Below are 19917 nucleotides of genomic sequence, written 5' to 3' on the forward strand. Positions count from 1 at the left end.
CGGCCTTCCTTCAACACACGGCAAGCGTCTCATGATTCATTCAGCAAAACACAGGCAGCACCAGGCAGGCTACTCAACGGACACTCTTCCAAGCCGGGGAATCTAAAGGCTGGGGGTCCAAACTCCGAGGAGCAAGTGTCCCACTGAAAGGCGGAACGAGCTAGCTTGTCATGGCGGATGTTGGTGAGGTTTTGATGTCGGTTTTGTCCACAATTCGGGTTCCGAAGCCCGGGGATCGAGTCCACAAAGACGAATGCGCCTTGTCATTTTCCTCGCCGGTGAGCCATCTTCCCTTTGTAAATCTAAACGCCTATTAACAAACTATGTTGTTTCATCCCCCATAACTTCTCGTTTCCCTTTGTTTTTGTCTAACATAAGTCTTTGTCAATGCAGCCCTGCCTACACTCACTGTTTTCGTAGTTTCTCTCATGTTTCAAGTTACTAGCTAGCTAACGTTATGCTAAGCTAATAATGCACTGTAATGGAAACATAGCTGCTATAGCTTGTTAGCTAAACGGCTGTGCTGTCAAAGTAGCAGGGAAGCTAACTTGATGTTTAAATGAACAAAAATTAAACAAGACTGTTCATACTCTCTAAATTAGTCCGTAATTTTAAGCAATGAAATGAAAATGTCTCATTTGCAGATAAATAACTAACTGGTACACTTTAGTTCAGTAGCAAACTTAGCTAGCTGACGGGCTAAAATTTAGTAACTGATATGATCATAATTCTGTCACACTTATTGTGCCACTAGGGTGAGAAATAAGGACAGCGTGTATCAGTTAACATCATCGCCTGTGTCGTCTTTACAGGAAAGTGAAGGAGGTTTGTACGTGTGTATGAACAGTTTCCTGGGATTTGGTAGTCAATATGTGGACAGGCATCATGCGAGAACTGGCCAGAGGGCTTATCTGCACATCACCCGGACTCGTAAGGCAAAGGTAAATAAAAAATCTTTCTTAGAGCGATGGTCCACAACTGAATCTGTCTGTATGTCTGATATAGTATATTTCTACTTGAAGTGATTTGCTCTGTCCGTGTTTTTTCTCTCAGAAGGATGATGACAATAACTCCGGATCTGGGCATCCACCCAAGAAAAAGCCAACAAGACTGGCTATAGGTAAATACATGATTGACTGTCACGGACCTTAATGATGTAGCAATGTATGTATGCGTCCTCTTCAGGACTCTCCACACACCCATGTTATGTTTGCTTTATGTCTGCAGGGATTGAAGGAGGTTTTGATGTGGAGCAGGAGCAGTATGAGGAGGATGTGAAGGTTGTCATCTTACCCGACAGACAAGAAGTGACATCAGATGACCTTGCAACAATGTCTGATGTTGTGAAAGAGCGGGTGAGATGTCTTGCATATTCAGTGCTTGTGGTATGTTTTGTTGTTTATCTGTAAAGGTTTGTCAGATTTATCACACTTATAATGATGATAATAATAATAATAATAATAATGGTTACATTAATAACAGTGGTAATAATGATATAATATGCTCCCCTGCAATCACTCAGAGTCAGTGTTACAGTTATGTTTCATAATGCCATAATATAAGTAGCACTAAAGTCTTAATACTTTTGCACAGATCGTTTCTGCATTTATAGGCTGTTGTTACCACTCTTAAATATATTATTTATAAAATATATTGAGTTTTGATTTCAGGAAATTTGGGTAAGAGGAGGACTGAAATGTGTTCTTTTAAAAGCTTTATCACCTGTGATCAAGTTGTTGAGACATATTATCAGGAGCTGTTTGTCACCTGTAATTCGTCTTTTGATTCATCCCTTCAGGTGTCCCTGTCAATGGCTGGCATCATGGCAGCTGACTCAGTGTCTCATACATTACAAGTTCAACAGTGGGATGGAGAGGTCAGACAGGAGTCAAGACATGCCGCTGACCTTAAACAGCTTGACAATGGACTCAAGATCCCTCCCAGGTATTATAAAACATCAGCTAACTGTGTTGACTCAGTATCAGGGAAGATGAATTGCCCGTAATGCTTTGTACCCTGGATCCATCAGTCCCTTTTTTGCATTTGTCTATTGTCTATAATGGTCTTGTCTGCACAATAACAAATAAGTTTGAGATGGATACTGAATAGCTTTTCAATTATTGTATGTCTTTTCCATTGTAGTGGCTGGCGGTGTGAGGTATGTGACCTCCAGGAGAATCTTTGGATGAATCTTACGGATGGCAAAGTGCTTTGCGGTCGCAGGTATTTTGACGGTTCTGGGGGAAACAACCACGCCCTACTCCACTTCCAGGAGACAGCATACCCACTTGCTGTCAAGCTTGGTACCATCACTCCTGATGGAGCAGGTAAAAGCACGATTTAATCAGGATGACAACTCATAATTTAACAGTCATTACCAAATCTCTTTGTAAGAAGTGTTTGAAAGTAGTGTGTAAAATTCTCTGAAGCTTAGTGCTTATTTGCGCTGATTGTGTTCCCTGTTTTCTATGTCAGATGTATACTCCTATGATGAGGATGACATGGTACTCGATTCCAAGTTACCAGAGCACTTGGCTCACTTTGGCATTGACATGATGACCATGGAGAAGGCAAGTTCTGTGTTTTAGCTATTTTATTGAAATTAAATTAGCCAGAAGTTTTTTCAGCCCTCAAGAACAACCAACTTAGTGAGATATTGGATTTTTCTCTGCTGGCAGGCATCCACAAAGTTATGGCTAGCATTGCTTCATAACCAATTGGTTGTATGGTGTTTCAAATCTGATGGATGGCACAATTTCAGAGCTGCGTTATTTCACAATGAATCTAGCTCATAAAATCTTCCCACAGAAAATTCAGATTATTGAAAATAGGTCTTTTATCCACATATTTAATTTTTTGTGGCAATGTTTTAGATGGATATGGCAATGACTAACATTACAATTGTTAATACGGATTGACAATCTGTATTATAAAAGCAAAGTTGAAGGGATGTGTGTGTGTGTCTCGGGCATCACATAAAATCTGGAAAGAGCTGACTGCTGCAGTTTGGCATACTTATGGATTTTTGGTCAAGGAACAGACTAGCAAAAACGGCAAGTTGATAGGACCAGTATTTTGGGAGATATTAGTAATTTTGGAATGCAGTTGCCTTACAGTAGCCTTGCCCAGAATCATAGAATTGAAGTGGATTACCTAACAACAGATGAACAATAGGGCCACATTGCCATGGTGTCAAATTTCATGTGCAGAAACAGACATACAGGCTGAGAGGTTATTCAATGGAAAATGCCAGTGGAATTTACCAAAAAAGTAAAGGAATGAACTGTATCAGAGGTAAGTTTATTATCTACACATCTAGAATGTGTGGTTCCCCACGGGTCAACGCGCTAGTAAGTTCTAGATTTCTGTATGTGCCATTTCATTCACTACATTCCCATCATCATATCTGCCTACTCTTCCCTGTTTTGGATATTTCCTCCACACCTGTTTCTCATCACATTCCCTGCTGTCATTAGTTTATTTGCCACCTGCTTCTCATCTTATGTGGAGTGCAGATTGCACAGTTGTCGAAGCCTCAAATATCTGTACCTCTTGCTGTGTACTGTAATGTTGTTTCTTGTCTGCCTAATGTATTGCTGCACACACGCTTAATGGTGTTGCACAGACGGGGTGGTGGAATTGTACTGCAGTATAACAGAAGACAGAGTGTAGCACTTAGTGCTGTGATGATGTGTTTCTGTAGTTTGTTCCTCCTCTGCTTCCTGTCATTACAACTTTATGTTGGTATAATTTTGCTCATCATTCTTAAAACTTGCTTTGACAAATAATGGCTATTGAAGTAAAAGTAATTTGTTCATAATATGCATTTGTTACTCTGCTCTCAGACCGAGCGGACAATGACGGAACTGGAGATTGCTGTGAACCAGCGTGTGGGTGAGTGGGAAGTGATCCAGGAGTCAGGGACCACCCTAAGGCCTCTTTTTGGCCCTGGTCTCACTGGCATGAAGAACCTGGGAAACAGCTGCTACCTCAACTCTGTCATGCAAGTGCTCTTCACGGTTCCAGATTTCCAGAGCAAGTTAGTCTCTTGATTTTCCTCATATCCATCAACCTCACTGTCCCTCACAGTTATTACAATGATCACGTTCAGTTGTTAATGACAGTTTTAATCCTTTTCGTAACCTGTGATGAAAATATTGCTATGAAGCTGATCATTGCTGTAGCAGAGGTGAAGTGAAAGATATTATTTCAAACATTTAATCCATGTCTTTCAGGTATGTATCAAACATTGACAAGATTATTGATGAAGCTCCGAGTGACCCCAGCCAGGACTTCAAAACCCAAGTGTGAGTGTGCTCTCCTAATGTTAATATTGCATATGGGTATAATGAGTTGCTGTTATACTGCCTGTAAACATCCCCTCACTCACAGTATGTGAACTATGCCACGGCTTTTTCTTATTTCAGAAATAATAGTGATGCACTTTATTACTGTAATATGTAGTACTTTGAATTGCACACCGGTTTTCATGTATTTTATTCCCATAGACATCTTGTGCTTTCACACACAATTAGCATCCTTTTTTGTCTTAACATGTTGCACAGTAGACAAAAAAATAGATATACACATATAGACACTTGTGTGCCAGCTGCCAGCACACAAAGCTCATTAGACTTCCAACAGCTACATGCTCCAGTTTGATTTATTTATTTATTTGTTTACTTGTTTTTGTGTGTTCCCTTTCTGACTCACAATGCTTTATTGATATTGCCAGTTTACATTTTTAATGACATGTCACTTTTTTTTTAAGCTCTATGCTAATGGAACAGAAAAAAGCTTTACCTTCTGTTATAAATCTAACCTTATAGGGCATCTTATAGCACAAACAAATAGGAAACCTGCCATGTTTTCCTCGGTACTGTACCATACTGTGGGCAGACAGTACCATATGTCACTAGTTTTTAAAATTAAAAATCAAATATTCCATAACATTAAAATCAAGGTTGTAGCAAAAGTCATGCTATAATCTTGTGTTCACACTAAAAATGACAATCTGCCCGTGGTGATAGATATAGTATATGGCCTTATTCTAAACAGTCTTGTTGCGTAACACAAAATCCTGCCTGTATTCCCATCTGAAATGGGAAAGTCTCTTTGTTGATTACATATTCCACTGTGTTTTTTGACAGATAAAAAATAGTTTTAGTCCCACATCCAGTTCTCCTTCTGTGTGACTCTGGTTGGAAGTGTGTATTAATATCAGCTTTGTTTTTGTTTGTTTGTTTGTTTTTACAGAGCCAAGCTCGGTTATGGTCTCTTGTCAGGAGAATATTCCAAACCAGCACCAGACCCAGGAGACGAAAATGGTGCATCTGAACCCAGGGTAAGAGGAAACATTCAATCACAGTGGATCTACAAGTCTTAGTTTTAAGAGATGGAGTATGTGTGGTTTTCTTTCTATAATGACTAAGAATGTGGTCCACCTAGATTCGGCTCCCACTGCTGTCATATCTGGCTGTTTTTGTTCTGTTTTCAGGGAGACCAAATCGGTATAGCGCCACGAATGTTCAAAGCACTTGTTGGGCGGGGCCACCCAGAGTTTTCCACTAATCGACAACAGGATGCTCAGGAGTTTTTATTGCACTTCATAAACATGGTGGAGGTAAAGCTGCACCTTCGCTTCTTGCTTCTTTTTTGGTTCACAGATCTGTTGCTAAAGTTTTTTCTATGTTTATTTTGTTTTACCCATAGAGGAATTGTCGCTCTGGGCCCAACCCATCTGAAGCCTTCAGATTCCTGGTGGAGGAGAGGATTGTGTGTCAGCAGTCACAGAAAGCCAAGTACACACAACGTGTGGACTACATTGTACAGCTACCTGTACCCATGGATCAGGCCACCAACACAGGTGAGAGGGTGATGGAGTGCACTATCAACTATGCACATCAGGGACAGTCGCTCTTGTACATTCACTTCTGCACAGTGTAGAGGCAAAGTTCAGTGCTTGTTTGCATTATGGCTGCTCAGTTTGGTTGAAAATTCACTGTGCATTATAAATGCGTACGCATATGTCACGACAGAACAATTACTGGACAGTGACCACGAAAGTCAATTGTTATGTTGTGTAGTGTGTCATAGTAGAGGAACAAGCTTTGATGCTGCATTTGGGATGCCTTAATACTGCTATAGGAAGACTAGTATGTTTGTATTCCATTAGCCTTTCACGACATTGGCTAAGGTGCACACATAGCACTCTGCTATGTATTGCAGTGAACATAGTGATGAGATCTTTATTTTCACCTTAATTTCTCTTTGAAGGCTTGACATGCAGCCCAAGATCTATTCCACAGTTGATTTATGGACACAATTTTTTTTTTTTTTTTTAACATAAACATAGTCTGAACTCCAGGCATTGTAATTTGGTTAGAAATGGTTTGGATGGGTTAGACTCAATACTGCCTAGGGATGTAACGATCACATATCACAGTTATTGTGACCAAAATTATCACTGTTATCATTATTATCATGGTATTGTTGAAATGTGCTCAAAATGTTCCAAAAGTACTTATATGCACGCTGAAATAATTTAACCAAGTTTTATTTTGAAAAAAAACAAAACAAAACAAAATATCATGCACAATGTACTTTCTGTTGGCAGAAACATTAAAATATAAACATCAAACATACAAATGTGCATTAAAGATGGCACCTTATGGCCATAAGAGGTAACTGCACTTTGTGCAAGTTGTAGATAAGAACCAAGAATACTTTTCTTTACATTCAGCGCTCAAGACTAGATCTAGTCTAGTCTAGTTACAGATTTAGGAAATGTTTCAGAAAGAGCACTTTCACTGTTTTATGTACCTTATTTAGAAATCAAATGTGTATATAAAAGTAACACAACAATTTAAAACAAAAAATCTTAGGAGCACTGTTCATGTGGGTGCCCTCCGTCATGTTTTCAGAGGCCAAACAGTGCAAACTGCGCATGCGCACCTGGAGTGCTGCTGCTTCTCCAGGAAATGAGCAGTATCACCGTGAGTTTTTCAAAGTGTTGTAATTAAACACGGTTTTAATGATAATTCGAATTTGAAACGGTAATGCTAACCGTCGGGAATTTTACCACAGTTTATCATCATTATGCCAGTAATCGTTACATCCCTGACTAATCATAATATGCATGTCTTCCACATCCACAGACTTGTATGGTATGCATATAGTTTTGCTGAACATTAAGTGCAAAGTTTTCAATAATTTATTCCATCCATGTCTACATTTCTTCAACAGAGGAACTGCAGGAGGCTGAACGTCGGCGTGAGGAAGGTGACACAACAGCCCCTACGGTTCGAGCCCAAATCCCTTTTACAGCTTGCATGGCGGCCCTCAGTGAACCAGAGGTGCTCACAGACTTCTGGAGCTCAGCTGTGCAGGCCAAGACTACTGCTACCAAGTACGAAGAGTGACTCCCACACACGTACTGAGAGAGAATAGAACTGAATCTGCTCTGAATATGTTTGTACTGATGTCAGCCTTTGGTTTTTCAGAACAACTAGATTTGCCTCTTTCCCTGACCACCTGGTTATCCAGATTAAGAAGTTTACATTTGGCCTTGACTGGGTCCCCAAGAAACTGGGTGAGCAGAGAAATGTTTTAACAGAAACTCTTTATCAGAACAGTTGTTTATCTGTATTTTTATACATTTCAAATATCCCTGGACACTGTGGTATTCATTATTTATAGGCCAGTCATGTCTTATAATGTATATTTTACTGAACCCGGACTACAGTTGATGAACTTTTGAATAATGCGTCATTCTGTTCTGTGTAGACGTGAGCATCGACGTTCCTGATACTCTGGACCTGAGTGCTCTGTGTGCAACTGGCCAGCAGCCTGGGGAGGAGCTCCTACCAGAGGTGGCCCCGCCCCCACTCATGACCCCAGATGTGGAGGTTAAAGGTATCCTGGGTTCCCATGGCAACGACGAGGACGACTCGCTCTACTCCCCACTGCTGTGTCAGTCTGTCTGTCTTTTCTTCTCTTTCCCGTCCTCCATAGAGACACTGGGGAACACTCCTATTTGTCTGCCCTCGTTTCCTCCTTTTCTGCCTTTCTGACTTTTCTTTAAGTTGTCCTTAAGTTGCCTTTTTTGTTTCTTTTTTGCATCATATGAGGGGATTTAAGTACATCAAATGATGACCCTGTGTATAAGGTTTTGGGGGGGGGGTCTACAAGGGCAAACTGATTACAGTTAGCGTTGGGTGTTATTGTCAAAATTTTGTTACCAGTACAGATACTGTGATACATTGGCTTTGAAACAGGTTTCTGAATGATAATTGTTTCAATATCAATTTAACATTTTGACAAGAAGGAACACATTTATTTGATATTTTAGGCTCCTGAATGGAGTTTGTTGTAGTCCCTGCTAGATACCAGTTAAACCTATACACTTTTCCGTAAATGGCTTTGTTTTTAAATGATAAGTTTATAAGTTTTTATGTATTGATTTTTCTGTTATTGTTTTGTTGCCTTTTGTTATTTTTAACTAGTTTTATTAAATACAAGGCTGTGCTCAAGGCACAAGTGACATACACTTTCCACAAAGTACACTGAAGTAATTCAGCTCTTCTCATCACTCTTAGCTCCAGTCCTTGATGACTCCACTGTGTCCCAGTTATGCGAAATGGGATTCCCCCTGGAGGCTTGCAGGAAAGCAGTTTACTACACTGGGAATACTGGAATCGATGCTGCCATGAATTGGATCATGGGCCACATGGATGACCCAGGTGTGCAGAGAAATGGGAGTTTAGCAGTGAATAAATCATGAGTAAAAGTTTGACCACCCCTCTCAGTCTTCATGTTCTGCTCTTTCCTATTGGCTGCAGACTTCTCTGCTCCGCTGGTGTTGCCAGGCTGCAGTTCCGGTGCAGGAACCACGCCCACTGAGAGTCTGTCCGAGGAGCACCTGGCAACCATCGTTTCCATGGGCTTCAGCAGAGACCAAGCAACCAAAGCTCTTCGTGCCACGGTATTAATCAGGCTCTGTCCAGAATATGCATCCAAACAATAGCAAGGTCTTGCTATATGTAGCTCATCATGAAGTAAACTCTGATAGAACTTTGAATGATCAAAATCTTTTATCAAAGTTTTAACTTGGGCTGCACAATTTGATGAAAAGGTTATTTTGCAGTTATTGTAGGCAATATTACAATGTCATTGTCACTGAATCTACCATATAACTGGCTGGGCTGTTTGTTGGCATCTATTTTCCTGGGTCATGTGTCCATACACTGCCTGAGCTTCATTGTCCCAACAGGACCTTATCAGTTACTTCTTTGCTATAGTTGTAGATAATCAATAGTTTAGACACAAACAGAGCAGGCTGTCATAGTCACAGACGCAGTTTCTTCATCAAATTAAATGGCTTACTATTATATAAGTTGTATTTGTTATTCAGTTAGTTTTGCATCACTAGTAACAATTCAGTTAAGTAATAATAGAGTTATTATCAGATCAGATAGTACTATACGTTCAAAAGGAATTCCACCGTTTTTATCAAGGTTTTGTTTTCTGATGGTGATGTTCTATGGCACTACATCATTTTTCTTTCACTTCTCTATCGTATGCAGTGAAATGTAGAGCAGACTGCCCAAAAAGCTTATGTTTGATAGAAACCTTCTCTTTCATAATGCTGTCTGTAACTCTGTGTGTCAGAGTAATGTTCTGGACCGAGCTGTGGACTGGATTTTCTCCCACCTGGATGACCTAGAATCCATGGATGTGTCTGAAGGAGGCCGATCAGCTGCAGAGAGCGAGGGGGGGAGGGAACCACCGCCTGGGCCTCGTGTCCGGGATGGACCTGGCAGTGAGTTATAAAAAAGACTGGAGGCGCTCACAATACATCGATTAACAATAATTTGAGCAATCTGATGTCTGTAGCTCATCATCTTTAACATGTTTTGCGTTTATCTTTTTGGAAATTTTATACAAAGATATGATAGCCTAAGTAATGGTCCAAAATATTGGGACATTATGTGGAGCTGTACAATTTGGCCTTTTTCACCTCCCTTAAAACATATGTGAATGACAAGGCCACTCAGTTTTTCATTTTCCTCAGTTTCTGGAGGATTTATGCTGCATGTGGTTGCTTTTTAACTCTGGATTTTTCCCTCATTCAGGGACCAATATTATGGCAATATTTAGACAACAGCCAGTAGTAAACATTATGTCCAAATTTTAACTGTATATGCATCTGTTACAGCTCAGTGTTTTCCAATAATTACCCCGCCTGGCAGCCTGTCATAATCTAATAAACAAAAGATCTGTGTCTTTCGTGTTTTGAGCTGTTTCAGTAAATACTTCAGAAAAGCATCTGTGTAAAACCAGATTTGCTGCACGTTGGAATTCTGCTCCACTGTAGCTCATGGAGTTCCTGTAATTCTTAGCTGTCTGAAGTCATCATTTTGTCAGTTATGTCAGTAGCTGCAAACAACACAAATATATTACATGTTACACAAACTGCCTGTAAAAATTTGATAACCAAACCCTTTTAGTGCAGACAGGTGCTGAAGAATCACTATAAATGGAAATAAATACACTGACTAGACAATTTTAATGCTATAGAGAACTCATAATGCTGTGCTTTCTGTAAAAATCAGTAAACTGGTACTTGAAGCATTTAAAATGATCATCACATGGTCCAGCCCTAATTATATTTTGTACTGAAAAGTTTTTTTTGCAGTAGGATCACAACTTCCACTCATGCACTTTATGCTTGTAAAACTAAAGGAATTTTGTAAAAAAAGAAAAAAAAAAAATTAATGAGAACCCCAAATCCTACAACCACACATTCATCCCACCACAATAACAAGCCAAAGCAGACACAGAGAGAAAAACCCAACAAAATATCAGACAAAACATAATTAAAAGTTTTAAGCTAACTGATCTCACGGTTTCCTTTCTTTTCCAGAGTATGAGCTGTTTGCATTCATCAGTCACATGGGGACGAGCACGATGTGTGGCCACTATGTCTGTCACATCAAGAAGGACCAGCAGTAAGTGCAACAGTAGTCGTATCAGTTTTACAGTCTTCACATAACATGTTAAAAGTTTCTATAATCCTGTAGTCTGAAAGACAGATAGAGATGTATTAGTCAAAAGTCATATGTTTTCTATTTAGAGGTAGCTGATTTTTTAGTGGCTCAGCAGGGGGCACCACACTCCAGGTTACCTTTGAAAAGTAAACCATTTTCCACCGTCTCTGATGTCGACAGTTCAAAGAACTAACACTGGATGAACAGCGTCAGAAAGAATTATTGAGCCACTGTGATAAAATACAGGAAAATACAGAATGGATTGAAACATTACTTGTGAAGCCAGCAGCGTTTTCTTGTGTGCAAATATGAGGGAAAAAATGTGGCAAAGGACATATAAGATGTTCATTTTCCAAATATAATAGAGAACTAAACTGTATTTTAAATATACCAATATAAACCAGATTTTCTCAGTAAGAAGAAACATATAATTTGAAAATATGTGATGTTGAAATGTGATTTAGAAACTACACTAATAGTCTACTGAATAGACTTGGGAGGAAAACTGTAGATGTGTTTTTATAATTTGATCATAGAAAGGATGAAGTTTGTGCTAGTACATCTGTGATGGAACACGATGACATTACTCTCTACGGCGCATAATGATTTGGAAAGTGTAGATGTCACTGCTCATTTTATAATTTCTCGTGATCCATAAACCAAACCCTTTTTGAAGTATGTGGTGTTTTTTCACAGGTGGGTCATCTTCAACGATCAGAAAGTGTGCGCTTCGGAGAAACCTCCCAAAGACCTGGGATACCTCTACTTCTACCGGAGAGTGGCTGAATGAGACAAAGGAATGTGATGCGGGTGCATAACAACATGCAAACATTCATTGTCTCCACACTCCACACCAAGCTCTTATGAAAGCCCAGGCACGCTTCACAACTGACAAAACTGTAAATAAATCTCCCAGATTGCTTATATACACAGTTAAATTGGTGCAAATGTACATAATAAGGTGTTGGGATGGGGTAGATGTTCCTTTTGATCCACTGATAATAAACCGTGGGACTTTTCAGACTGTTTGGAAACTCTGAACACTGAAAACCGAAGCATTACTCAGCAAATGAATCCAGATCAAACATGCTCTATGGAACAGACCCCCAAGCGAGACCTTTCTCACTAAGTCTTTTCACTCTTTACTAAGTTTGCTGTACTGCCGTTGTTAACCCACGTCCAGGCTATTGATTTCCAGTGCCGTCTGTAGTCACTGCCCTCCCCCATCCAAAACACTTTGTTGTTTTCAGCCCCCTCTTATGATTGGACCGAGCACCAAGTTCTCCACCTGTTTCAGTGAAGAAATAAGTAATAACAGTTCAGAATGTCATGAAGTGGAATAAATTAACAGTTCAAAGATGTGTTTAAAAAGGAAAAAATAAAAAAACGTCAAACACCAAAATGGCTTGATTTTCTTAAAAGTCTGGTGAGGGTAATATCTAGCTGATTTTTTTTTTTTTTATTTTCCAAACAGATCCTTTGTTACTTCTGCTGTGGCAAATAAAGGTTTTCCTTTTGATCACTCTGTCTCTTCTTTGTAAATATGAAATCACAGATGATTTTTGCTCTCACTTCTGTTTGTGACAAGGAAACACGTTGTAGTTAATCAAACTATGGTTTAGACTTATTGTTCTGCTGAGTATTTAAAAGATCGTTTCCTCATTTATCTGTGTAAAAACTTCACTGTACAGAATCAAATTCCTGTTGGTAGACACGAAGTGCAAACCCACAGAGTTGGGTTTTGCATTGGCCTACAACTTTCTCAAGTGCAGGAAGCCTTCCGCCTTTCTACAGTGTGTGTGCATCCTTGTGCTTTTGTTTGACATGAAGTGAAGCACAGAGAGAGGAAAAATTTTTACTTGAAAACTTTCACAAAACTGGTTTTCCTTCAACACCTGGTAAGATTTTAAATACTAATCCACTCTTGTGTTGCTAAATTAAGTGTTATTTTCTGTTATGGCTCTTAATTTCTTTTGTAATTTTTTGCTGCGTATGTAAGTACGAACTTGACAAAGTGCAGATGAGCAATTTTTAATTAAATGATAAAAGGAATTTTTAGCTTTACTGTAGCTTTTTCTTTGACTAATCAGTATTTTAAATAATTATCTTGATAGATTTCCAATGTGAGAATACATGACTTTGGCTGTATGAATTCACCAAATTATACATATATAATTTGTTACTTTAAAATCCTACATTATATAACTAATTGGCTACATTATGCAAAATAATTATTGAGGTAACTACCAGACGAGACAAGTTTAAATGTTTTACCATAATTATGACCATGAGAAACTAAGCAGAACTATATTTCTTGTTAAATGGAGCTTTTAATCTGTATGATTTAATACATTTAGTGCAGACGTAGAGCTCAGTATCTTAGTGTGTATTATTAATCGCATTAATAAAAACACAAAAGAGCAAAATCACATGCTTGATTTTTTTGGTGACATTTGAGATTTTTTAAAGCAACTTTGTATTTTTAATATAAAAAAGAAACAGAGGAAGGAAGTTTAGAGAGCTCGGTGGTTGGAAATCACATGCTTTTTTTGGTGAACTGATATCAAACAGAGGCAGCATCTTTACTCTGGATGAGATACCACGTTGTATTAAACTGGTGATTGTTGAATAATTTGATGGTGATGATGTGTTACTTTTACCCTTAAGGTCAAACCTTAACAATGAAGACCATCGTTTTGTTTGGGTGTGGTGAGTGAATACAATAGATATTAATTTTTATATCTTTTTTTTAATTTACCAAACTCTTTTAATCTATTCAAAAATATGATGAATAATTTAAGTGTTTAAAATTCACCTGATCATCCTTCCCTTTATTTTTTGTATTCAACAAGTTTATAGAATATACAATATTTCATAACTCAGTCAGTTTGTCGTAGAGCTGGTGGTGTCGTCTGAATATTCACCTTTGAGGATGCGATTCTGTTTTTGATCTCTTTTCAGTGCTGGGTGTACTCTGTGCTGAGGGCAAGGTATTCCGCACTAAACTGGGTCACAGTGTCACAATGGAGTGTGGGGTCAATGCTTTCTCTAGTAGCTTGAAATGGGAGCGTGAAGGAACACTTGTGCAAAGTATTCTGCAGAGGTTTGGTATGCCTGTCAAAGGTACTGTAGTCTAAAAAACAGATACATTTATTTATTTAATTTTAAACCTACTGTTGTTATTAATGTTATAATATTCTCTGTCAGGATCTGGGTCAACTGATGTTGCTAAAAGGTCAAAACTGAAGCAGAACACCAATCTGGAGATCAACCCAGTGAAGCCAGAGGATGCTGGACCGTTCACATGCACAGCTGATAAGACTCCACATGAGCACAGACTCGTTGTGGTTTCAGGTAATAAGGAAACAAACTGTATAACAAATACAATTAAGCATTGAGTGGAAATGTCACAATTAAGATTTTGAATCAAAGAAAATAAAATTATTGAACAGTGATATACTAAAGCTCTGCAACTACTACTACATTTTAAAAACTGAAAAGGAAAGTGGAATAAACCTATCAGAATTATTTATGCTGCTTTGAGCAAACACTTCACTATCATCGCTGAGGTTTAAACAATATGTACATTGGTGAAAAACATCATTAAGATAAAATATGACTTTATCTATCTTATCTAATCTTAAACATTATTAGAATGTCTGAGATCAGAAAATACTGACATGGTTTATTTTCTTACTGTTCATGAAACATGCAGATAGTACCTCTGAGTGCAACAAATATCAGATGAACTGAGTCCTACAGTTTTTATCCACTTTTAACTTTAGTCTTCACTAATGAGCAGGACAGGCCTTGTACATTCAACAGATTCACACAGGTTGCATCTCCAGCAAATTAACCACAAACACATCTAGTGATCACATGAGTAATTCTTCCTTCTTCTGTGAAGGAACATGATCATGTGGCATTGACAGTAAAATTGCCCTAAATGTCCTTATGATGTCTCTATTCTATTGTTTATAGAATATAATGATGACCTTCTAAATATTGAATATGTTTCATGGGTATTTTAACGACCAATTAAAAAAAAAACAACAACAGATGAAACCTCTTAAATATACAAGTATTCTATTAATTTTGGCCACCATATGATTAAAACACTAAACACAAAGTAGTATTTAACTGATTTGGTTGTAGTAATGCTGGGAGAAGCACAACAGATTCACTGAAATCCAAACTGTTAAAAAGAAAGCAGAGGATGAGGCAGTTATTTTTAGTGTCTGAAGCAAATCAAGCCCCAGTCAACTCCCACGTTTAACACGTAAAATGAAACACATGTCTTGTTTAAAACATTCAGCCTCTGATGCCCTGCTGAAGCTTAGTTTAGTTACTTGTCTACAATACAGCTTTATCACATGCCAAGTTGTAAAAGTAGTAATAAAATGTGTAGCATGTGCAAAATCAGATGAAGACCCTTTTGAGTGTTTTATGTTATATGTTTTGTGCTACATGTCAGATCCAAATGTACAAGAAGTTGTGTAAGTATTCTTATATTTGTCAGCATTTTGGCATTTCCTGGAGAACATTGATTACTCATCTAGCACTCAGGGTGTGAACTAATCTATTGGTGAATTAAGTGCTTTCTTGAGTTTCTATGTTCCTCCACCTGTGAAAATTCTTCCAGTTATTGAGCAGTGTCGATGACCTGTGTAGCATTTATTGAGCATCACATGCGTAGAAGAAAACTCTAATATGCACAGGCTGTAAATCTGCTACCACTTGTCCATGACAACTGTCATCATTTATTAAAGTTTTTCATTTGTTAACCCATGAAGACCCAGTGCTACTTTTGTGTCAGTTCCCAAATGAATTTTTCTCTATATTTAACCTTTCTTAAGTGATTTATCACCATTTTTTGTAACATTATCATCAGTATTTTGCATTTTTTCAGTGCAAATCATGTATTTTCCTATATTTAATTCAGTGATCATGTAGATATTCATTAAAGCTCAGAGTAAATTCATGGGTTGTTATATAAGAAATATAGAAAAACGAAGAAAATGTGACTTTTTCAGCAATGATTTTTTACTGAACATAAAAACAAGTATGTCCATCCACGGTTATTGATTAAACTCCATGGGTTTTACTTATGAATCAATGTTGTAGAAGATGATGGTATTTCCACTTTAATTACAAAACCTCTGAATGTCCAAATGGATCATATCTGATAACCATGAAAAGATGACAAACTGTATTTTATTTACATGTACTGATAGAATTAATTAGTGGGTCAACAGGTGTTAAATAGTTTAGATCAGGAGATGCTTCAGTTGCCAACGGCTGTTTGGATCTTTATGGGCTAAGTTCACACTTTCTGTCCTTTGTTGATCTGTGTGTCAGTGTCCCCCTGGCCCTCTGCTGATCTCCTTCTGGGCAGCTCAACTCAGCTCCACTGTCAGGTTTATGGTCTGACCTCAGGCTCAGTGCAGTGGAAGAGGCCAAATGGACGTCAAGAACAATCACAGACAGTGAAGCTGGCGCCTGTGAGCAGAGCAGATGAAGGGACGTGGGAGTGCATTTACGCCATCGATGGAGAGCCTCAGACTGAATCCCTGGTTGTCAGAGTCACAGGTAAGATACCAACCTCATGCATGTATTTCACGTCAAAATACAAGTCCCATTTATGTGTTGTGTGTTTCACATTTTAGAGCCCACTCCTTCAACAACCACCCTACTCCACCCGAAAATCCCCAAAGGTGACATCAACACAACCTGCCCCACCTGCGGTATTTTCAGTATTACGAATAACACATTTTGATGAAGTTTTCTAAACATGAAATCACTATCCATGCTTTGTTGGCCTGATCTAACTTTCTTTACCAGGTCACCGTACACCCAATTCTACAAAGCCATGGCTGGACCTCCAGTGGTGGGTGTGGGTTGCAGTGGGAGTGGGCGGCCTGGTTGTGATTCTCCTAATAATCTCAATCATAGTCATGTACAAGAGGATCAAGAGAAGAAAGGTACCAAAAAGGAATTGAAAACAACATAAACAAAAAAAGGCTTGTTTCCTGGGAAATTACTTCATGTTTTTTAGCATTGGAGAAGTCAAATAGATCTGTTTTCATGTGACTAAGAGATTCTATCTATTACGGAGCCACATTTGACTAACAACATATTAACGTGTTCTTTTATTGGAAGCTCTAGGGATGAGTCTGGATCCGGTTTTGTCTCAAAGTTGACAAAATTTATTCAGATCACAAATAAGATGGATACTCAACGCTGAGGACTCAAAGAACCATGAGCCCCAAACATAAGAGGAATTGTACATTTATTTCCCTATGGGCGGGCTCACCCGTATAAATGGGTTGGTCTTTAACTTAGCATTATCGAACTAGATCAAGCAGAGGTGGGGCCTCAACTCTAAATAAACTTACACCAACAATAAGTTTACCTGATATCACCTGTGTTTGACAATACTCTGTGTGTGAATGTATGTGTGTTTAGACGTGTATCTAAAGGAAGAACAGAAGATAATTAACTCCTATGCATACAGATGTTTCCAATCTTAACAAGCTTAACATACTGACCAACTATTTAAACTAGAACAGGGTAAAACATAAATCTGGTCACAAAGAATTCATCACTAATGTTATTGAAATAAAACAAATTAAACAAATGAATCCTATGTTAAAACGTTAACTACTAACTAATAAAACAATTCATCCTAATACTTCAATATCTGAATTAAAATAATATTTCAAACACACTAAAATAACGATTTTCATAATAACACAGCAGATGAATCAGATTGTTTTCCTTATCTTAAAAGTGAGGCCACTTGCAGAATTTTTCAATTTAAGATGATTGTTTATCTTAACCCTTTCATGCATGAATTATGAGAACCTTAATCAAGATTTTTTCCTGAGTGTTTTTATTCCTCTTTAGGCATGAAAAAAAACAATGTAATTTAATTTTTATTTATCTATTTTTTTTTTTTTTATGAACCTATTTTTCATGGAGTTACAAAAATGTCCACTCAGCTGGACACCATGCGTTTAATTTTTGAAGCAAAGAAACATGCATTTACTGTCATACTGTGTGAAAACTGTGAAATAAATGTTTTTTTTAATGTTGCTAATCTGATGTTTTCTCACATTTTAACATATTATAATAGTAGTTATTACTCACTCAAATAATGTGCAAAAAACAACAAAACACAACAACTTAATAAAAAAACAGTTAATTACAGTCTAATAACAATTAGCAGTTGATTTACACTCAAATATTTTGCTGTAGATCAGGTTTATCAAGAACAGGAATGTTACAGTAACGGTATGAATTGCACTGTATTATGGGATGGTGCATAAGTATCCACTGTGTTGGTTGATATGCAAGTAAAACAACAAATCCATGAATGTACAAGAGAACAGCTGTAGAATAACTGTCCACTGTAGTGACCACTGTGCATGAAAAAGTTAAATAACTGTTTGAGCTGCTTGTAACATGCACAGCTTACTTACATTTTGGCATTTTTTTTCTAGATTGACTTTCACTTTTACTCTAGCTTTAAGGAAAGTTAAATTTCTGTATGCCATTAGCAAAATAATTTGGATGCATTTAAGGATATTTGGTCGGCACTGGGGCTGTTTCCACTGATTGCTGAAAATCCTCCAGTGTACCGCTTTGTATGCTAAAATTTAAAGGTGGGTTAAAGGATAATAGGTCACAGGAGAAAACACAGAGTGAAAACATTACATTTTCTCTCCAACAGAAAAGGCTCTTGCAGATGAAGAACGCCAACCAAATGAAACCAAAGCAGTACTGCCAGTGTCGGCATCAGCGGTAAATGTGCTTCTATCTAGTAAAGAAATTCCTTTAATCCGTTTCCAGTAATCTCTGTTCACTTTACAGATACTTTCTTCCAGCTTCTATTCACTTTATATTAATGACTGTTTGACCTTCATTTTCACTGTGCCTTTTACCAAGTACTTCATTATTGTGTTGTAATTAGTGTGAAAACTTCTCCTCTTTTCTCTCTTTATCACAGTCCAACAGCTGCAGCAAAAACGCAGCAAGGACGCCGGAGAGAGAAGCCGTCAGCCCTCCCTCTGCAACCCCTGCTAACACAGTGACATAAAAGACAGATCGAAGGAAGGGGAGATAGAGCCAAAGAAGGAGAGAAACAATGATCGAGCTGAAGAGACAAATAGATAGAGATAAAGAGAAAGAGAGAGAACAAGGACCTGGTGTAAATATGGCGTGAATGTAAATGGGCTTTTCAACGCTCTTGATGAAAATAAAAATCAAATGTAATGATGTGCGCACTTTGAGCTTTGTCACCCAAATAACTGAAGTGAAGTGAATGCAAATGGCCTACACTGTAAAAAAAAAAAAAAAAAAAAAAAAATCAGCAACAAGACTTTTTTTCCCCTTTTACTTTTTTATATACTGTAAGCTTTGTACCGATTTACTTCTTACATTTAACTGAATCAGATGTATTTCCTTTTGTTTCCTGTATATTTGACAGAGAGATGATGAGAGATTATGTTTATTCTTTTATTTTTGTCAATAAAGAGATTGCAGTTTGCTATATGAGATTTTATGTCTTTGTGCCAGTTAATAAATTATAAGGATACCCATTTAAGTTTGCAAAATTTTTTCATACCGATCAGTGGTTTATATCACTGAGCTACAACCACAAACACAATCTGACGTACAATTCCTGTGAATAACCTGTGTTTTTGACTGATTTTATTACAGAGAGATGATACACTGTTGCGCATAAATTTGGAATAAAATATTTTTTTACCTCTTCTCATCTAATGACTGTGACAATGTGATTTATTCTTGATAGATAACGGCTGGTCACAGGTGTTCACTGATGTGTGTAAATAAGAATGAAAAAAGG

The 19917-nt window shown here is 37.8% G+C and overlaps 2 protein-coding genes across 4 annotated transcripts; both read left to right on the forward strand.

Moving 5' to 3' along the window:
- The first annotated feature begins 26 nt into the window (after positions 1-26).
- Positions 27-12570, forward strand: usp5 (ubiquitin specific peptidase 5 (isopeptidase T)). 2 transcript variants are annotated; one of them, XM_030157722.1, is made up of 20 exons: positions 27-278; positions 813-941; positions 1054-1120; positions 1228-1355; positions 1799-1944; positions 2143-2327; positions 2476-2570; positions 3846-4039; positions 4236-4307; positions 5257-5344; positions 5498-5623; positions 5713-5866; positions 7246-7408; positions 7503-7591; positions 7786-7971; positions 8598-8741; positions 8841-8983; positions 9670-9820; positions 10925-11009; positions 11745-12570. In XM_030157722.1, the coding sequence occupies exons 1-20, from the start codon at positions 171-173 to the stop codon at positions 11836-11838; spliced, it is 2547 nt and encodes an 848-aa protein (XP_030013582.1). In that variant the 5' UTR covers positions 27-170; the 3' UTR covers positions 11839-12570. The 2 variants fall into 2 exon arrangements, with proteins under 2 accessions (XP_030013582.1, XP_030013583.1); XM_030157723.1 differs by having other exon boundaries at positions 7786-7914; positions 11745-11883.
- A 164-nt stretch (positions 12571-12734) lies between these two features.
- On the forward strand, positions 12735-19416 carry LOC115435368 (uncharacterized). 2 transcript variants are annotated; one of them, XM_030157726.1, is made up of 9 exons: positions 12735-12946; positions 13716-13757; positions 14010-14171; positions 14256-14402; positions 16407-16637; positions 16715-16762; positions 16890-17029; positions 18781-18851; positions 19057-19416. In XM_030157726.1, exons 2-9 carry the CDS (start codon positions 13730-13732, stop codon positions 19139-19141), a joined length of 912 nt encoding a protein of 303 aa, XP_030013586.1. In that variant the 5' UTR covers positions 12735-12946; positions 13716-13729; the 3' UTR covers positions 19142-19416. The 2 variants fall into 2 exon arrangements, with proteins under 2 accessions (XP_030013586.1, XP_030013585.1); XM_030157725.1 differs by having other exon boundaries at positions 12738-12946; positions 16715-16792.
- Positions 19417-19917: the final 501 nt, after the last annotated feature.

The sequence above is a fragment of the Sphaeramia orbicularis genome, chromosome 16 (genome assembly GCF_902148855.1).
Source record: "Sphaeramia orbicularis chromosome 16, fSphaOr1.1, whole genome shotgun sequence".
In the NCBI taxonomy this organism is placed as follows: domain Eukaryota; kingdom Metazoa; phylum Chordata; class Actinopteri; order Kurtiformes; family Apogonidae; genus Sphaeramia; species Sphaeramia orbicularis.